We start from the raw sequence: 19,643 nt of genomic DNA, 5'->3' as shown, positions 1-19,643 counted from the left end.
AAAAAAAAAAAAAAAACTAAAGGAAACCATGAGAATGTCTTACAGAACACCAGTAAAGAAACAATACAGGTAAATATAAAAGTCAGTAGTAACAAATTTTGGGTTGGTAACTCCTTTTTTCCCAGTGTTTTAAAAGACAACTACATAAAAGTAGTAATAATGAATTTATGTTGATAGCCACACAACATATGAAGATGGAATTTGTGGCAACAACATAAAGTGCGTGTGTGTGGGAGAACGGAGCTATACAGGAGCAAAGTTTTTGTCTATTATTAAAACTAAGTTGGTATTAAACTTTTTATTAAGATGTTAGTTGTAATCCACAGGGCAGACATTAATAACTAAAGATAAACATGAAAACAAAAGATCTGAACATTAAATCAGCTATACCTAACAGAGATAAAGAATAATCTACCCAATGATAACAGAATACACATCATCTCAAGTACATATAAAACATTTTCACAGACAGACCACATGTTAGGCCACAAAACAAACTTCAGGAAATTTGGAAAGAAATTAGAAATACATAATAGAAGGAAATCTGGACATTTCACAAATATGTGGAAATTAAACAGCACACTCTTAATAACCAATGGGTGGAAGAAGAAATCACAAGGTAAATTACAAAATTCCTTGAAATTAGTGAAAATGAGAACACAACATACCAAAAACTTGTGAGGTACACTGAGAGTACTGCTTGGAGGGAAATTTAGAGCTGTAATCGGCTACATTTAAAAAAGAAAGATCTCAAATCAGTCACAAAACTTCCACCCTAAGGAACTAGAAAAAGAAGAGCAAACTCAACCCAAACAGAAAGAAGGAAATAGTAAAAATTAAAGCATAGACAAATGAAACAGAAATAAAAAAAGAATCAACTAAACCAAGTTTAGTTCTTTGAAAAGATCAACAAAATAAACAAACCTTTAGCTACACTGACCAAATAAAAAGTATGTTCTTGCTTTCTCTTGCTCTGCCTTTTAACAAATACCTTTAGATAGGAGGAACCAGTGAAAAGGAAAAGATTCAAGACAGCTGGCTATTAGGTTCATCTTCAATGACTCGAGCAAGTTATTGATTCCTTTGATTTTTACCTCAAAATTGAGCACATGTATAAAATTTAGAAAATGATGCTTATATAGTATCTTTCTGAAGATTACATAAGATAAGAATATGTAAAGTAAAAGGTCCAACATTCATTAAGAACTTAATTAAGGGAGTTCTAGTAAGATGGCGGAGTAGGTAAACATTGTGTTTGCCTCTCCCATGACCGTAAAAAATTATAGAACAATCAACCTGGAGAATCAAATGAAGACTAGCTAAACAGAACTCCTACAACTAAGGATATAGAGACCACACCAAGACTGCTAGAAGGGGCAGAGATGTGAAATAGGCTGGTCCCATACCCACATTTGGCGGTTGAGCACTGGGAGGGATATCATGGCGGTGAAGGTATGCCCAAGTGGAGTGAGAGGCCTCCAGCTCCACACCAGGGCTCCTCAGCCCAGGGTTCCAGTGCTGTGAAGAGGAGTCCCGACAAAATCTGGCTGTGAAAATCAGCGGGGATTCTGACTGCCCAGGTGAACTAGAAAGCTACTAGAAATTCAGACATCTCCTCGCTCGCTCACAGGTGATCACCCTGGGCTCTGGCAGAGGGACAAGAGCTCAGGAGGCACAAGAGACAAACAGGGAAAGACTGAGTTGTGTGGCTTCTGGGCAAGGGCTGAAGGACAGCTATGACTGTTCTTTTGTTGAGCCCTCCTCCTGTGCAGCCAATAGGCAGAAACAATCTTGCCTATGTTGAGACCTCCCCTAACATGGCCAAATATGAATTTGCACTGGCCTGGTACCTCTGTCCACTCTGCCCAACTTGCACACTGCTGGAGGCATTTTCTTAGCTAGGCAACTGGCCCCACCCTGAGCTCTCCCCAGGAGGCTCTTTCAGCAGAAATCAACAAACCTCAGCTTGTGCACCTCCAGAATTAGTTTTGATGGTGGACAACCAGCCCCAGCCTGAGCTGCAGTATTTCTTGAACAAATCTCAGAGGCTCGTGGGCCCTAGGCAGGCAGTGGATGGCCTCAATGTGTTCTGAGACTTTTGTGAGTGGCTACAGGCTCAGCACTGGCACCAAACATGAATCTGCACTAACCTGGAAAACACAATGTGCCCACCCTGATGACTACCTGGGACCCAGTCTCACCCAACTTGAGTACCCCGCCCCCCCACCCCAGGCCAAGACTCTTTCAGATGCAAAACTTTATGGGCTGCTGGCAGGCACCCTCAGGCCTTGGAGTACCCTGGTCCTTTTGCTGAGCTGCATGCCCTAAGCACAGGACTGGTGACAGCCTGCCTAAATTCATAGCAAGGCCTCTCCCATGTGCCTCCAGGTGCAGCACAGGCAACAATCAACTGCTGATAACTTTGTAGCTTCTACCACGTAGCCCTGAGGGGGTGACAGCCAGCAGCTGACACTGGCCTGCATGGGAGCCCCTCCCAAAGAGTCCCAGAACCAACATACCCAGAGGCTGGCATCAGACCACACAGGGCGCCACATGATTAGCCCCGTAAGTGGTATACTAAAGAGCAGTCTCAATGGGCACATGAGCCAACTGGGGCAAACTCCACTCCATGAAATCAGCTCCCACACAGCAGCTCATACGGTGTGGGCATGACCAAATCTCACAGCCACACAGGCTGACAGTCAATTCCATTCACTGATGTGTCAACAGCAACTGGGCCTCGACTACAACAGGAGGGGACACACAACTCACTCAAGGGACACTCCCGGAGCATCTGGTGCAAGTGATCAGCAACACTGTGCCACTGGGCCACACAGGGCACCTACTACATAAGGCCACCCTGCAAAGACTGGGAGACATAGCAGATCTACCTAATACATAGAAATGAACATTACAAAGGCAATCAAAATGAGAAAACATATGTCCCAAATGAAAGAGGAGAAAACTCCAGAAAAAGAACTAAATGAAATGGAAGCAAGCAATCTGCCAGATACAGAGTTCAAAACACTGGTCATAAGGATGCTCAATGAACTTAGGGGAAAAAATATGATGTCAGTGAGAACTTCAACAAAGAGATAGCGTAAAAAAGAACCAATCAAAAATGAAGAATAGAATAACTGAAATGGAGAATACACTAGAAGGAATCAACAGTAGATTTGATGAAGGATCAAATCAGCGATTTGGAAGACAAGGTAGCAGAAACCCAATCAGAACAGCAAAAATAAAAAATAAAAAATAAATGAGGACAGTTTAAGGGACCTCTAGCACAACATCAAGCTTAACAACATTTGCTTCATAGGGGTATCATAAAGAGAAGAGAACAAGGGATTGAAATCATATTTGAAGAAATAATAACTGAAAAGAAAACTTCCCCAACCCAGAGTAGAAAACAGAAATATAAGTCCAGGAAGTGCAGAGTCCCAAACAAAATGAATACAAACAAGCCCATAGTAAGATACATCATAATTAAAATGGCAAAAGTTAAAGACTTTTAACTTTTAAAAAGAGAATCCTAAAAAAAAAGAAAGGCAGCTAGTTACTTATGAGGGAGCTCTCATAAGACTGTGAGTTGATTTCTCAACAGAAACTTTGCAGGCCAGAAGGGATTGGCATGAAATATTCGAAATGATGAAAAGCAAAGAACTAAAACCAAGACCAACCTACTCAGCAAGGTTATCAACTAAAATCAAAGGTGTGATAAAGAGTTTCCCCTAAAGGAATTCATTACTGCCAAGCCAGTATTACTAGAAATGTTACTGGGACTTAAAGAAGAAGGAAAAAGAAAAAAAAAAAAGAACATAAATATGAATGATAAAATGGCAATAATTATGCACCTATAATTATTTTAAATATAAATGGATTATATGTCCCAATCAAGAGACACAGGGTAGCTGAATGGATAAGAAAACAAGATCCATACATATGCTGTCTACAAGAGACCCACCTCAGATCAAATGACACACAGACTGAAAGTAAAGGGATGAAAAAAGATATTTCATGAAAATGCAAATTTAAAAAAAAAAGCTGAGATAGCAATACTTATATCACACATAATAGACTTTAAAACAAAAGCTATAATAAGAGATAAAGAGCATTACATAATGAAAAAGGGATCAATACATGAAGAGGATATAACCCTAGTAAACATATATGCACCCAACAAAGGAGCACCTACATACATAAAGCAATTATTGACTGACATAAAGGGAGAGATTGACAGTAATACACTCACAATAGGAGACTTCAATACCCCATTGACACCAATAAACAGATCTTCCAGACTGAAAATCAGCAAGGAAATAGCAGCCTAAATGGCACATTAGATCGGATGGATTTAATTGATATTTTTAGAGCATTTCATTCCAAAGCAGCAGCACATGCATTCTTCTCAAGTGCACATGGAACATTTTCCAAAAGACCACGTTAGGCCACATGTTTCAATAAATATAAAAAGACTGAAAGTACATCAAGCGTCTTCTCTGACCACAATGGTATAACACTGGAAATCAATTACAAGAACTGAAAAATACACAAACACATGGAAGCTAAATAACGTGCTACTAAACCATAAATAGGTTAACAATGAGATTAAGGAAGAAATCTAAAGATACCCTGAGCCAAATGACAATGAAAACACAACAACACAAAATCTATGGGACACAACGAAAACAGTCCTAAGAGAGAAATTCATAATATAGGCCTACCTCAAGAAACAAGACACATCTTAAACTATCTAACCTTATGCTTAATCAATAAAACCAAAAGTGACAACTGACTGCACAAAAATACAAAGAATTATAAGAAAATACTATGAGCAATTATATACTAACAAATTGAACAATCTAGAAAAAATGGATACATTCCTAGAAACATTAAATCATCCAATACTGTTAAGAAGAAACAGAAAATCTTAACCAACTACTAAAGAAATTGAAATCAGTAGTCAAAAACTCTCAGCAAACAAAAGTTCTGCACCGGATGGCTTCATTAGTAAATCTTACTAAATATTCAGAAAACAATTAACACCTATTCTTCTCAAACTGTTCCAAAAATTCAAGACGAGGGAAGGCTCCCAAGCTTATTTTACATGGCCGCCATTGCCCTGATTCCAAAGCCAAACAAAGACATTACAAAAAAGGAAAACCATAGGCCAATATCCCTGATGAATACAGATGCAAAAATTCTCAACGACATATCGGGAAACTGAATTTACCAGTACATTAAAAAGATCATAAAACCATGATCAAGTGTGATTTATTCCTGGGATGCGAGATTGATTCAACATCCACAAACCAATTAATGTGATACACCATATTAACAAACTGACAGATAAAATTCATATAATGACATCAATAGATACAGAAAAAGTGTTTGACAAAATCCAGCATCTATTTCTGATAATAAATAAATAAATATAATAAAAAACACTCAGCAAAGTAGGAATAGAGGAAACATACCTCAACATAATAAAAGGCCATATGTGACATACCCACAGTTACCATCATACTCAATGGGGAAAAGCTAAAAGTGTTTTCCTTAAGATCAGGAACAAGACAAAGATGTCCTCTTTTGCCATTTTTATTCAACACAGAATTGGAAGACCTAGCCACAGCAATCAGACAAGAAAAATAAAAGGCATATAAACTGGAAAGGAAGAAGTAAAATCGTCAATTGTTGCAGATAACATGATACTATGTATAGAAAACCCCAAAGTTCCACCAAAAAACTCTTAGAATAAATGAATTCAGTAAAGTAGAATGCAAAATTAATATTCAGAAATCAGTTGCATTTTTACATATCAATAATGAACTGTCAAAGAGAAATTAAGAAAACAATCCCATTTACAAGTATATCAAGAAAATAAAATATCTAGAAATAAATTTAACAAAGGGACCTATACTCAGAAAATAAGGCATTGAGGAAAAAAAACTGAAAAAGATACAAATAAATGGAAGCATATACCGTGCTCATGGATAGAAAGAAAGAGCATTTTTAATATGTCCATACTACCCAAAGAAATCTACAGATTCAGTGCAATCCCTATCAAAATATCAATGGCAATTTTAACAAAACTATAATGAATAATCCTAATATTTATATAGACCCATAAAAGATCCTGAGGAACACCACAGCAATCTTGAGAAAGAAGAACAAAGGTGGAGATTTGCTAACTGATATCAAACTATACTACAAGGCTACAGTATTTAAAACACCATGGTACCGGCATAAAAACAGACATACAGACCAATGGAACAGAATAGAGCCCAGAAATAAACCCACACCTATACAGTCATTTAATAACAAAAGAAGCAAGAATATATGTATGATGGGGTAAAGACAGTCTATTCAATAAATGGTTTGGGGAAAACTGGGTAGATACATGCAAAAGAATGAAACTGGATCACCTTCTTATACCATATACAAGAATAAATTCAAAATGGATGAAATAATTAAATGTAAGACCCCAAACCATAAAACTCCTAAAAGAAAACAGGCAGTTAACTCTCTGACGTTGCTCTTAGTAATATTTTTTTCTGATGTATCTTCTTGGGCAAGGGAAACAAGAGAAAATATAAGCCAATGGAATGACGTGAAACTAAAAAGTTTTTACACAGTAAAGGAAATCATGAACAAAACAAAAAAACAACTTACTGAATGAGAGAAGGCATCTGATAATGATACATCCAATAAGGGGTTAATATTGCAAATTTATAAAGAACTCATACAACTCAACAACCACCCCTCCACCCCCCAAAAAAAAGTCCAATTAAAAAGTGAGCAGTTATACCTGAAACGTACTGGATTTTGTTAACCAATGTCACCATAAAAAATAAAAATACAAATACAAAATGAGCAGAGACCTGTATAGGTATGTCTCCAAAGAGGGATATACAGATGTCAATAGACATATGAAAAGGTGCTCGACATCACAAATCATCAGAGAAATACAAATCAGAATCACGATGAAACATCATCTCACACTTGTCAGAATAGCTATCGTCAAAATAAAAAAGGGGGGAGGCTGGCAAGGATGTGGAGAAAAAGGAACCCTCATGCACTGTTGGTAGGACTGCAAATTGGTGCAGCCGCTATAAGAAAACTGTTTAGAGGTTCCTTAAAAAAGTTAAAAATAGAACTACCTTATAACCCAGCAATTCCACTTCTGGGTATTTATCTGAAGAAATCCAAAACGCTTATATGAAGAGAGAGAAGCATCCCTATGCTCACTGAAGCACTATTTACAATAGCCAAGATATGGAAACCACCTAAGTGCCCATCAATAGACAACTGGATAAAGAATATGTGGTATATATAAACAATGGAATGTCACTCAGCCACAAAAAATAAAATCTTAGGATCTGCAACAACATGGATGGACCTAAAGGGTACTACACTATGTGAAATAAGTCAGAGAAAGGCAAATACCATATGATTTCCCTTATATGTGGAATCTAAACAACAAAATAAAATGGAAATAGACTCATATAGAGAACAAACTGGTGACTACCAGATGGGAGGGGGTTTGTGGGGCTGGGTGAAAAAGGTAAAGGGATTAAGAAGTACAAATCGTTAGTTACAAAATAGTTGTTGGGATGTGAAGTACAGCATAGGGAACCCAGTCAATATTGTAATAAGTATGTACAGTTCCAGGTGGGTACTAGCCTCATCGGGGGGATCACTTTGTAAATTATATAAATGGCTAAGCACTATATGTACATCTGAAACCAGTATAAAATATTGAATGTTAAATTTAATTAAAAATAAAAATTAAAACACATCGGTTGCTAAATATGGACAAATATCGATGTATTACTCACTGTGGTGTTATTTACAATAGAAAAATATTGGAAATAACCCAAAGAACGTGAGAAATGTTACATAAACTGTGATAATCATATGATGGCATAATGTGACATTTAAGATACATACAGAAGGTATAAATTATATTTTAATAGTTTTTCTTTGCTGATATTATTTTCATTCCTGAAAAGACCTTGCCCACCCTAAACAACATAAAAACATGTAGTTATACTTTCTTTCAATGCTTTTAGTTTCATGCTTTTAACATTTAACTTTTTAATAAATCTTTAATTTTACTTTAATGAGGTAGGATCTACTTTAACTGCCTCATGAATAGCGGGCCAGTTGTTATATCATTCTTATAACTTATATACACATAAATATATATAATTTATCTACATATTTATATATATAATGTAATTTAATCTATTTCCTGCTAATCTGAAATGCCATCTTTACTATAAGGTCAATTCTTACATGTTAGATCTGCTTCTAGAATCTTTCAACTAGTCATTTCGACTGTTATTACCACATTATTTTAATTCCTATAGCTTTATTAAACAGGTTTCATACCCTAATATGAAAAGTACTTCCTCATTACATTTCCAACAATTTTCTTAGCTAGTCCCAGGACTTCCAGTGAAGAAATGGAATTTGCTGAAAACCATGAGCATAAAGGATATAACACTTGATGCCACATAGCAGATACAGGTAATTCAAACCAAGGACCTTAATTTGGTGGAATAAGCTTGAAAGGCTATATATCTTCATAACTCCTTTCCTTTTGTTTCTTCTGTTATCACAGTTGTTTTAGAATACTTTATTATTACTGTCACCACAAAATCTCTTTCCATCTTTTGTGATCTAATAAAAATCAAGCACCTATGATTACAAAGTTGTGGTAAGGTGGGATCCTTAAAAGACCATATGAAACCGAACTTGATTGATGAAAGACAGTGATGTTTTGACATTTATATTACCATTAAATATAAAGAAACATTTCTTACAAAATTATGTGCAGTTAATATGGGAAAACACTGATGTTAATATGGTAAGTAAATAATGCAGGATGTAAAATCATATCTACCATGCGTTCAGCTATGTAAAGAAATATGCAGAAATAAAAACTAAGTGTACCAAATCGCAAAGAGTACAGGCATGATTATGTACATTTCTAAAAATTTTTAATACTGAGCACATATTTTTATTATGAAGAAAATTTTGTTTTGCGGCAACAAGATTCTAGGGTACTTACTAGTCGGTACTACTCAGAATAACTAGTTATTTGTCCTTTTTATTATGTACATAATCTGCTTTCTCGACTACTATGTGAAAAGAGCATTTTTTTTATTACATCCAGCGCAAGGTTGATCATATACTTCTTCAGTGATATCAACTGGAAAGTTTGGGTGTGGATTCAGGAGCTAGGTCTCAGGCTGACACCTATGTTTGCAATAAAAACCATGACCAAGCAACTCCAAATGTCTAAGACAGGAATAGCAGATACATTTCACACTTCATCAGGTGGTAAAAGAAAGCCCACTGGCTTTTCCCCAAAATAACATTAACTTCTGAGTCTCACTGTCCTCACCTACCCAGTAGTGCTACTATGTGATCCTAATAATTAAGTAGACACCCGATAAATAACTGTTATATCAACCATGCCAGAGAGGCATATTTGACAACATCTCACCAGATGTGATTTGCTAAAGAATGAGTAAGTATTCAGACATCAGGAAAAAGGCCTGATACTCTTTGAGATGGAATTATAAGAATGTGAAATTCTGTAACTTTACCCACTAGGGAAGACTAGATCAATGGTTCTCAAAGTGCGATCCCTGGACCAACAGCCTTAGTATCACCTGGAAACTTGTTAGCAATGCACATTATCAGGTCCTGGCCTAGGCTTACCGAATCAGAAACTGGAGGGGGTAGGTAAAGGGCTGTGAGAGGGGAGGAAGACCAATCTAAGCTTTAATAAAGTGACTGGTACATGCTGAAGTTTGAGAACCCATGTACTAGACAGACTCACAAAAACCAGCCAGCTGGATTTTAACTGACTCGACAAGTCTTTGGAGAACTTACCCTACATATGCGGTTCACTAGTCACTGTTCATATTCACAATCAGCTCACATCACTAGGTTAACTGAGTCAATAAAAAACTACCATGAGAAAAGATACCACGTACAAAATCATTTTTCATAAAGACCAAAATGTGATATTCAACACTTTCCCAAAGCCATCCAACACTCTCTCTGAACCATTTTTGAAGACACTATGTACAGACATAATAAACAAAAACCCCCAAAGATTTAGGAAAAAATGTTTAACAGATGACAAAAATAGCACCAATACAGTTTTTATAGTACAAAAACACTAAACCAATAGAAAAAATGGTCAAAAAATATAAACAGACAATTCACAAGTGCAAAGCTTAATGGTCAAAAATGAAAAAATATTCAAATTCACTACTCATCAGTAAGTGCCAATTAAAGTAACACAAAGAATTCTGAAACTCATAGAATCAAAAGTTATCAGTAAGGGCAAATGTACAAGATTGTTTAAAGTAGCAATCGCTATTCATAACAGAAAAAAATGAATATGCATAGTTGAGAAATTAGTTAAACAAATTATGGAACATCCAAACTATGGAATATTATGTAGCCATTAAAAGAATGACTTATTCACAGTGACTTAGAGATTTTTTAAAATAAAGTATTAAATAAGAAAATTGAGATGTAAAAGTGTCCTGTCTTTGCAATTTAATGACAAAAATACCCTAAACATGTCACTATAATATGAAGATTAAAAATACATCAAAAGGGTACATTTTAGGCTGTAGGAGGATGACCCAAGAGGAAAAAGACCACCAAAAAATCATGTGATAACATGTATTTATATAATATATATACACTTTTAAAAGAAAATATAAAAGAACATGTAGCTTGTGATCGTAACCATCTTCAATAACAGCTCCCATTTTTTAACTACTTTTGACACGATCAGCATTAAATCTAGGAGTTTCGTTTATGACCCCACTTAATTTAATCCTAAAAACAATGAAGCCCCAATTTACAGATATGTAAACTAAGATCAATTTGAGCTGTTGACCAAACTAGGACCAATTCCTAAACCCAGGTTCTTAACCACATGCAGTGAATGTATGTGTGTTTGTTGTACAGGGCAGGGACAACAAAAGAAATTCAGATCCCTGAAGCTGTCGAAATAATCAAGAGACATGAACCAAACTGTCTGTAAAGATCACTGTTATAAAAACCAGAGTTACACCAAAAGGAAGATGTAGGGGAAAGCAGCCCACACCAATAAGTTGCATTTTTACAGAAATGCCACATTTTAGAGAAAAATAGTTTAAAAATTTTAATGACCGATATTAGTAATGGCAGCTATTACTAAACACCTAAGCATATTATCTCTAACTCTAAAAAGCCTGTAAGAGTCTTTTATTTGTAATAGCAAAGCATCATGCACATAATATATTAGCAAAACGAGCTATGTACTACACCTGTCAAGATTCCAAATTATTCAGGACTGGAAATTAACCTTAAATCTGTTAGCCCAAGTCAGGACAAAAAGAAGTACATCTGTCAAAGTTAAAAGGAGTCCAAAATGAAAAGGAACATAATAGCAATCATTTAAGTAATCCTTCCTGGTGATAGAATGATCCAAGAGAAGAAAAGAACATGATAATCCTTAACTACTAAAAATGACAGTAAAAGAAAAACCTTACACTTTACATATGCGTGCCATGTAAAAGTACGGTCTGCATCTTAACTTTTACTTTCTAAATGGTCAGAACATTTTAATTATGTATGAAATATCAGTCTGTGATAATCAGCCTAAAGATAGGGTGCAATAATTTGATGAGCTATTTCTGATAGGTGCTGTTGTACCTGTATATAAAGAACCAGATTAACTCTAGAGTGCACTTCTTCCATCCCGAAACATAAAACTTATTCTGAAATCTCAATACACTGATACAGTACCTCCCTTGGCAAGGGAATGGCCCCTATAATCAAATAGATCAGGTTTCAAACCCAAGATCCATCACTTCTCAATTGTGAAAATTATAAGCAAATCATGTCACCTTGCTTAACCTCATACTCTTCATCTGTAAAATGGGAATGAGAATTCTGACCCTTAGAGCATTATGCTAAGTAAAATAAGTTGGACAGAGAAAGACAAATACCTTATGATCACTTAATATGTGGAATCTAAAAAATCAAAATAAATGAACAAAAACAGAAACAAACTCATAGATACAAAGAACAAATTGATGGTTGCCAGATGGGAACCATTGATGAGAACAAATTGATGGTTGCCAGATGGGAGGGGGATTTGGGGGAAGTGAAAAAGGTAAAGGGATTAAGAAGTACAAATTGTCAGTTATAAAAAGTCACAGGAATACAAAATACAGCATAGGGAATATAATCAATAATATTGTAATAATTATGTTTGGTGTCTGATGGCATTAGACTTATGGGAGTGATCACTTTGTAAGTTATATAAATGTCTATTCACTATGTTGTACACCTGAAACTAATATAATATTTTATGTCAACTGTAATTGAAAAAAGAAAATTTAAATCACAAAAGTAAAATTTTAAAGAAAAAATCTTAACAGAATTGGTGTGAAGGTGACATACCTGGTGACATGACTTAAAGGAAATTAAGGGACACACACACAAAAGTAGTAAAAAATGACAAAAATGAAAGTGGAGGGAGTAAAAATGGTAGTGAGTTTAGAATGTGTTCAAACTTAAGCGACCAACAACTTAAAATAGATGGCTAGAAACATGGCTTGCTATATACAAAGCACATGGTAACCACAGACCAAAAATCTACAAGAGATATACAGGAAATAGAGAGAAAGGAATCCAAAAACAACACTACAGAATATCACCAACATACAAGAGAGTAAAAGAATAAGGAAAAGAGAACCAAAATCAGAAAACAATAAAATGGCAATAACTATATATCTAACAAGTTACTCTAAAAGTAAATGAATTAAAATGACCCAATCAAAAGATGAATGTATAAAGAAGAGGTGGTATATATACACAATGGAATATTACTCGGCCAAAAAAAAGAACGAAATCTTACCATTTGCGACAACATGGATGGACCTAAGGGTGTTATGCTAAGTAATAAGTCAGACAGAGAAAAGACAAATACCATATGATTTCACTTATATGTGGAAGCTAAAAAACAAAAACAAAACAGAAACGAACTCATAGAGAACAAATTGATGGCTGCCAGATGGTAAGGGGGTTGTGGGCTGGGTGAAAAAGGTCAAGGGATTAAGAAGTACAAATTGGCAGTTACAAAATAGTTATGGGGATATAAAGTACAACTTATGGAATATAGTCAATAATACTGAAATAACTATGTATGGCGTCAGATGGGCACTATACCTATCGGGGAATCATTCTGTAAGTTACATAAATGTCTCACCGCTATGCTGTACACCTAAAACTAATATAGTATTGAATGTCAACCATAATTGAAAATTTTTTAAATATTAAAAAATTAAAAACTAAAATGAACTCCCAATATCTACAAGAGATATACAGGAAATAGAGAGAAAGGAATCCAAAAACAACACTACAGAATATCACCAACATACAAGAGAGTAAAAGAATAAGGAAAAGAGAACTACAATCAGAAAACAATAAAATTAACAGTTACAAAATAGTTATGGGGATATAAAGTACAACTTATGGAATACAGTCAATAATACTGAAATAACTATGTATGGTGTCAGATGGGCACTATACAACGTGTTCGTTTTTCCACCCAGCAATTCGATTTTAAGAAAATTATGTTACAAACATAATCAAATGTGCACAAAAATGTATGCATAAGATTGCACCATTGTTTGGAAACATTATATTTAATATGGCTTAAGAATAAAATTATATATATAAGAATTCCTACCCCCAAATTAGTTACATATAACAGGCATTAAATCAAGAAACAACTAAATGACTACATATAAACATACATCTGCAAAATCATTGCCAATTCTCATATTTAATTACAAAAGTAATATATAATACTACAGATAAAATATTCAAAGAATAAAAAAGTGAAACATCCATCTTCTCCACATATTCAATTCCCTTTTTCTCAGTTTACAATTAGATATGTAATTTTCTAGACTTTATTAATATATTTTTACTCTTAGACTTTGGAAAAACCATAAATGAGGCTCTTCGACTAGCTTTTCTTGCTATGAGATCTTTTCATTGAGAACTTTCAGGGTCATACATAGTCTTAAGCCATATTAAATATAATGTTTCCAAACAATGGTGCAATCTTAGGCATACATTTTTGTGCACATTTGATTATGTTTGTAACATAATTTTCTTAAAATCGAATTGCTGGATGGAAAAACGAACACATTTTTTAAATGCTGCCAAATGACCCTACAACAGGACATCTGTGTACCAACAGTCTGTAAGTACTTGCTTTGCCACGACCTAGCCAATACTAGATATTATTGCCAATCTAAAATATTAAAATGATCTCCCTTTAATGCACATCTTCCTTGAGTATTCCTAGTGCAATCTTTTCATGTTTTAGACTAATTTGAAAGAAATATTTTGTATTCCTCTGTGAACTATTTATTTGCTTTTGCATGTTTTTCTGCTGTTACTTACATTTTTGCTGATTTGTAGGAGCTGTTTACATATTGTATTCCTTTGTTGCACATATTGAAAATATTTTTCCCAGTTTAAGTGATCTGTTTTTTATTTACCACTATCTTCTATTTTCACATCATAAAATCTGTCAATTTTTAAAATGGCTTTTAGGTTTCTCGACTTTCTTAGGTAATACTTCCTCATGAAAGATGTTAAAAGTTACCTGTAATTATACCTCTAAATATGTTTCTAAGATTTAGGTGAAGAGTGTGAAGAAATGATCTAAACACATTTTTCCCTCGGCCAACTGTCCCATTGTTTTGACCTTAAGTGACAGGAGGCTTACTATTTCATTCTGCAGACATATTTGTCTATCTTGTATCAATTAAAAAACTTAAAATAACTATGGCTTTGTATTTTATCTGGTATAATAAATGAACCTGATTCTTTACCAGTGTTTTCTGAGATATTTTTGTGCATTTCCTTTTTTAAGTTGATGCTATTAAGTCCTCCACTTAACCAATTTAACAGATTAACTGCATTCTCCATGCCTTCTGCATACTGACTGATACAGCCTTCTGCAGGTGCTCTTGCTCCTAGTTATCTGTATGTGTACCAAATCAGGTGTATTTGTCTCCAAACTCACTTATGTCAATTTTATGTGTATTATAATTATGTGATTTTAAATATGATGCAAAACAGTGATTTAAACTAAAAAGAGAATTATTTTACAAAAACTAAGTTGAATATTTTGTGAAGACTAAGATACTAAAATAAAAATATCCTCAAATTAGGGAAAAGAGATTCAGAGGTAAATTATAAAAATTTATAATTATGTATTCAGGTTCTTTTACAAACTAAAGTCTTTACATTGTTGTTCCACTTTAAAGATATCACAGATTATAGTTGTAGTTTATGTAAACAAGGTAACAGACTGTTTCTTACTCAAAGTAAAGTCCTTGGTCCTACATTAGAAAGACAAGTAAGGGAACTGAAATTTGTGTTTTAACTTTTTTAAATATTATGTATTAATCAATTTTTTTAAAAAAGTTCCTGCTTCAGCAAGATTTTAAAAAATAATTAACTACCAACTATTGGCCCTAATTTCATCAGAGAACCTCTACTATACTATTGAGTCTTCCCATGTAAAAAATGTCTCTAACAAATTTAGACCATCTTTTAAATCCGTAAAGGTTGTTTTGTTCTAACAGATCTTAAACATTGTTGGTTAAGTTTATTTTCTTTTGCATATTTATATAAACTATCCCAATATTGCCATTCACATTGCTTTCTCTTTGGAGAAGAGAAAGGAATGTGAATGGCAATATTGGGATAGTTAGTTTCACTTCTGCTATCTATCCTTTAAATTTTGTTTTCTCAAAACTATATTTTGCTTTGTGAGTACATTTTTAAGTTTCAAAAAAGGTAATGAACAATAAACATTTTTTTAACCGCCCCCCCCCCAACTCAGCACAATTTTTAAAAGCTATTAATGTTGCTATGTGTATTATCTGGTGCACTGCTTCTGCTACATATTCCATAGTATGCACATGTATTTTACTTACCCAAATCTATTAATGGACACCTAGGTTGCCTCCAACTTCTCCCTACCACAATGATGCAATATTTTCACAGATAGCACCTTATGTAATAATGTTATATCATCTTTGGGATATATACCCAGGAGTACCAGTCTATACTTCTATAAGCAATGTATAAGAATTGCTATAGCTTCACATGCCTGTTAGTACTTACCATTATAAGTTTTCTAATTTCCATTAATCTGACATAGCTTTATCAAGCTGTATCTTATTTGTTATTTCTCTAATTACTATTGAGTTTGAGCATCTACTCAGGTGCGGAATTCCCTGGGTCTATGAACTGTCAATTCATATCCTTTGTTTATCTTTGTTGATTTGTAAGAGTTCCTTGGATAGTTTACATTAACAGTCTCCTGTCAATTTTAAAATACTGCTGAATACCTCTCAATCCTATCACCAGTCTGTTAACCTTTGCCTCCAACAGTGATGTTTAATGTTGTCCATATCAACTGTTTGAATGTGTTACTGATCCATAACAAAATGAGTTTGCACCAAGAATGTTATTCAACCACATGAGTAAGTACACTATTCAAATGAAATTTTTCTTGATGAAGAAAAAAAGCAGTATGCTGATTTACATTCCGTTGTAAATACCTGAAGAGTAGCACTGAACTACGATGTTTTCCATTGAAAAGGAAGTCTTAATTTAGTAATATAAAATTCAAATTTTTACCATATGGTTTATGCTTTAGGATTTTTAAGAATGCCTTCCCCAACAGTAGATCACAATATAATCTTCTACATTATCTTCTCTTAAATTTATAGTTTTACCCGATGTGGCTTATTTTAAAGACACTCTACTCGTTGATACAGTGAATGAGGTCATTTTTGTAACTGGTTATTACTAACATATGGAGGAGCCATTTGTTTCTGTCTATTGTTTACTTGGTTACCTCACTGTACTTTCACTCGTTCTAATAATTTTATATTGTCTCTCCAGAAAACCAAGAGCTTCAATCCCATCACCTACAAACAATAATGAGTTTCCTCTTTTAATATGTATCCTTCATTTCTTTTGCTATATTGGTTAGGATCTCTACTACAAACTTAAGTGACAAAAGTAATAGGTGGCATTTTTGTGTAACTTTTGAATTCAATGAAAATGCTTCAGAGTTCTTCCATTATGACTTCTGACAGATAATTTATAAATTTAAAGTTTCTTTTCCTAGCTTCCTAAGAGTTTATATTAGTTTTTATTAATGTGCTGAATTTTATCAAATGCTTTTGAAGCATCTACTGACATATGGCTTCCTTTTCCTTTTAACTGTTACTTGAGGATCCCATGTTGAACTGTCTTGCATTTTTTAATAGCAAGAAATAATATTTACAATTTTTAAAAAAACAGGTTGTGTTTCTATATATACATATTTGTAAATGCAAGAAGAAAATGTGCTCAAATTGTACGGGAGGCTCCATCTGGATGAATTACAGGTGGTTGATATTCTCTTTATACTTTCCTACATGTCCTAGAATTTTCAAAACACAGGTTACATTTACAATCATATAAAAATAATTTTTAAGTAATTATACACTTAAAAATAGCCTGAAACTTGAGTTATTATTTGGAAGGTAACCAGTTATCAGCTTTAAAAGTCAGCCTTACCAAGCTTTCTCCGCTAGCAGTGGCTACCTTTCTCAAACCTATGTATTGACAATTTGTCTCTAGGAACACTGGACAAGTTTGGTTGAGCTGAACTTTTATACGAGAGCTTTTGCCTTAAATTACAATTACTACCATCACAAACCAATTACTGAGCACAAAACTAAGTATTCTTTATTTTTTTTATTCTAAAACTACTCTTAAGGTAGATATATTACATTCCCAGATGAAAACTACTATCAGAGATAATAAGCAGGGCTAGGACGCAGATCCAGATCTTATATTGCACCATACTCCCTTCCCAAGTAGAATCTGATTTTGACCTTTCTTTCCAGAAGAGAAGCTGCCAATTTTGAACAAAGAGATTCTGCTTTGTGAGCAGGGATTCATGAAATCCCTCAAAATTACTTCACAGTAGTTAAGGATACTTCTTAGGTTTTTTGGGAACCTAGCTAAGTGGGCTCCAACAGTTCTACTCAATTAGGCTAGTAAAGTTAATTTAGGAATGCCTAATTCATTTTGAACTGCAAGGGACACCTGTAAAAGGTACTAAATGGTCCAATTTTTGTGCCCTTCCAACTCTCCACCCATGACTCACCTCTGCCAAATGTTGTAGCCGGGTTAGCAGTGGAGTTCTCTTGTCAGATCCAAGGCGTGTGATGTAATTTGATCTTTTGCTAAACACATACAGAAGATTAAGGACTGCCAGCACCACTTGCATATCAGAGGAAGCCAACAAAGTTGTCAAATGCTACAGGGGACAAAAAAGGGCAAGTTCATGGTATCAAGCACACTAGGCCTTGAAAACTTAAAAATGCCAATGTAGTAATAGATTTGTCAACATTTACAAAGCTATCGAGAAGTTTAGTAATACAAAAAACATTTATAAATATTTGAGCACTTACAACATATAACCTTGTCTGCAAGAGCTTCCAATCTCCCAAGTCAGAAAGTCCAATAAAAGTTAAAAAATTGAGTTCAAAATTCATAAGTGCCCCCACAGAAAGAAACAGATTATTATAAAGAAACATATATATTTTAATACATAGTGGAACTCAACAACACTGTCTCCAACTAAAGTTGGAGTGTAAAATAATTTTATACTCCTTCTGCATCCTTTATGACAAAAATAAAATTGGAGTTAATTAAAATACAGGGTTCTTCATATAGAAGCTAAAGATACCAACATCTAGTGACATATGATTGTTAGGGCAAAGTGTATGTAAATGCAACCCAAGAGCGACTATTTTGGTTTTTTAAAACAATCAAAAGTCACCAATATATTGAAGCATTTGGTCAGCATTAGAATCAGTATGTAATTCAGCTGGACATGAACCCAGGTATTTCTAGTTGTTGATTATTATCCCAAAGGCCATGGACTTCCTTTTGCAGCTAATCTATTTCCTCTTCACCAGACTGCTTATCCACTCCCTACTTAAAACTCTTGAGTGCCTTAAGTTCAGTCATTCCACTTCTTTTCCTAAGCTATTTTCTACTTGTTTGTTCTTATTCTGGTTCTTTACCGAAGACTAAGGAAAATTAACACGTAACAGGGCCCTTAACCAACAGTGATAAAAAATCTAAAGTCAGGCTAAAGGAAAAGAGTTTCTTCTTATAGTGATTTTTGACCAATTCAAAAGATCACTAATTCCTGTGCCCACTTTACTTTTTAAGAACACAGTATGCTATTAATATTCACTTGGGGGGAAAGGGAAGAGATTGAAAAGCAGCACACTAAAACTTAGAAAAATAGTAAGTAATGTATCAAAGAAATCAAGCTACTTCTAAGTTTAAAAGTAATGTGGGGCTGCTCTAATAACCTGGAACAAAGATCACTACCTGTAAATTAGCAAGAATACTTCAATACATGTATTACATTGTCATTAATTTCTTGAATCTCAAAAGATAGGGTGAAGGTGATAGTAAAGAACTTTCCCATCAATCCTGTGAAGGGTATC

The 19,643-nt window shown here is 34.3% G+C and overlaps 1 protein-coding gene across 18 annotated transcripts in view; it reads right to left on the bottom strand.

The window, feature by feature from the left end:
• The window catches only part of HUWE1 (HECT, UBA and WWE domain containing 1, E3 ubiquitin protein ligase), a 153,150-nt gene that overhangs the window by 99,554 nt on the left and 33,953 nt on the right, over positions 1-19,643 (bottom strand). For all 18 annotated transcript variants that reach the window (XR_002777818.1, XR_002777819.1, XM_011383418.2 and 15 more), the window contains one exon: positions 18,284-18,436. Coding sequence is in view for 16 of the 18 variants with exons in the window: in XM_011383418.2 (XP_011381720.1) it covers positions 18,284-18,436 (153 nt within the window). In the remaining 2 variants the exon portion in view is untranslated. The remainder of the gene's footprint in view (positions 1-18,283; positions 18,437-19,643) is intronic.

The sequence above is a fragment of the Pteropus vampyrus genome, unplaced genomic scaffold (assembly GCF_000151845.1).
Source record: "Pteropus vampyrus isolate Shadow unplaced genomic scaffold, Pvam_2.0 Scaffold518, whole genome shotgun sequence".
NCBI lineage: Eukaryota > Metazoa > Chordata > Mammalia > Chiroptera > Pteropodidae > Pteropus > Pteropus vampyrus.
The sequence above is the reverse complement of the archived record's forward strand: the minus strand, read 5'-3'. Positions and strand labels throughout refer to the sequence as shown.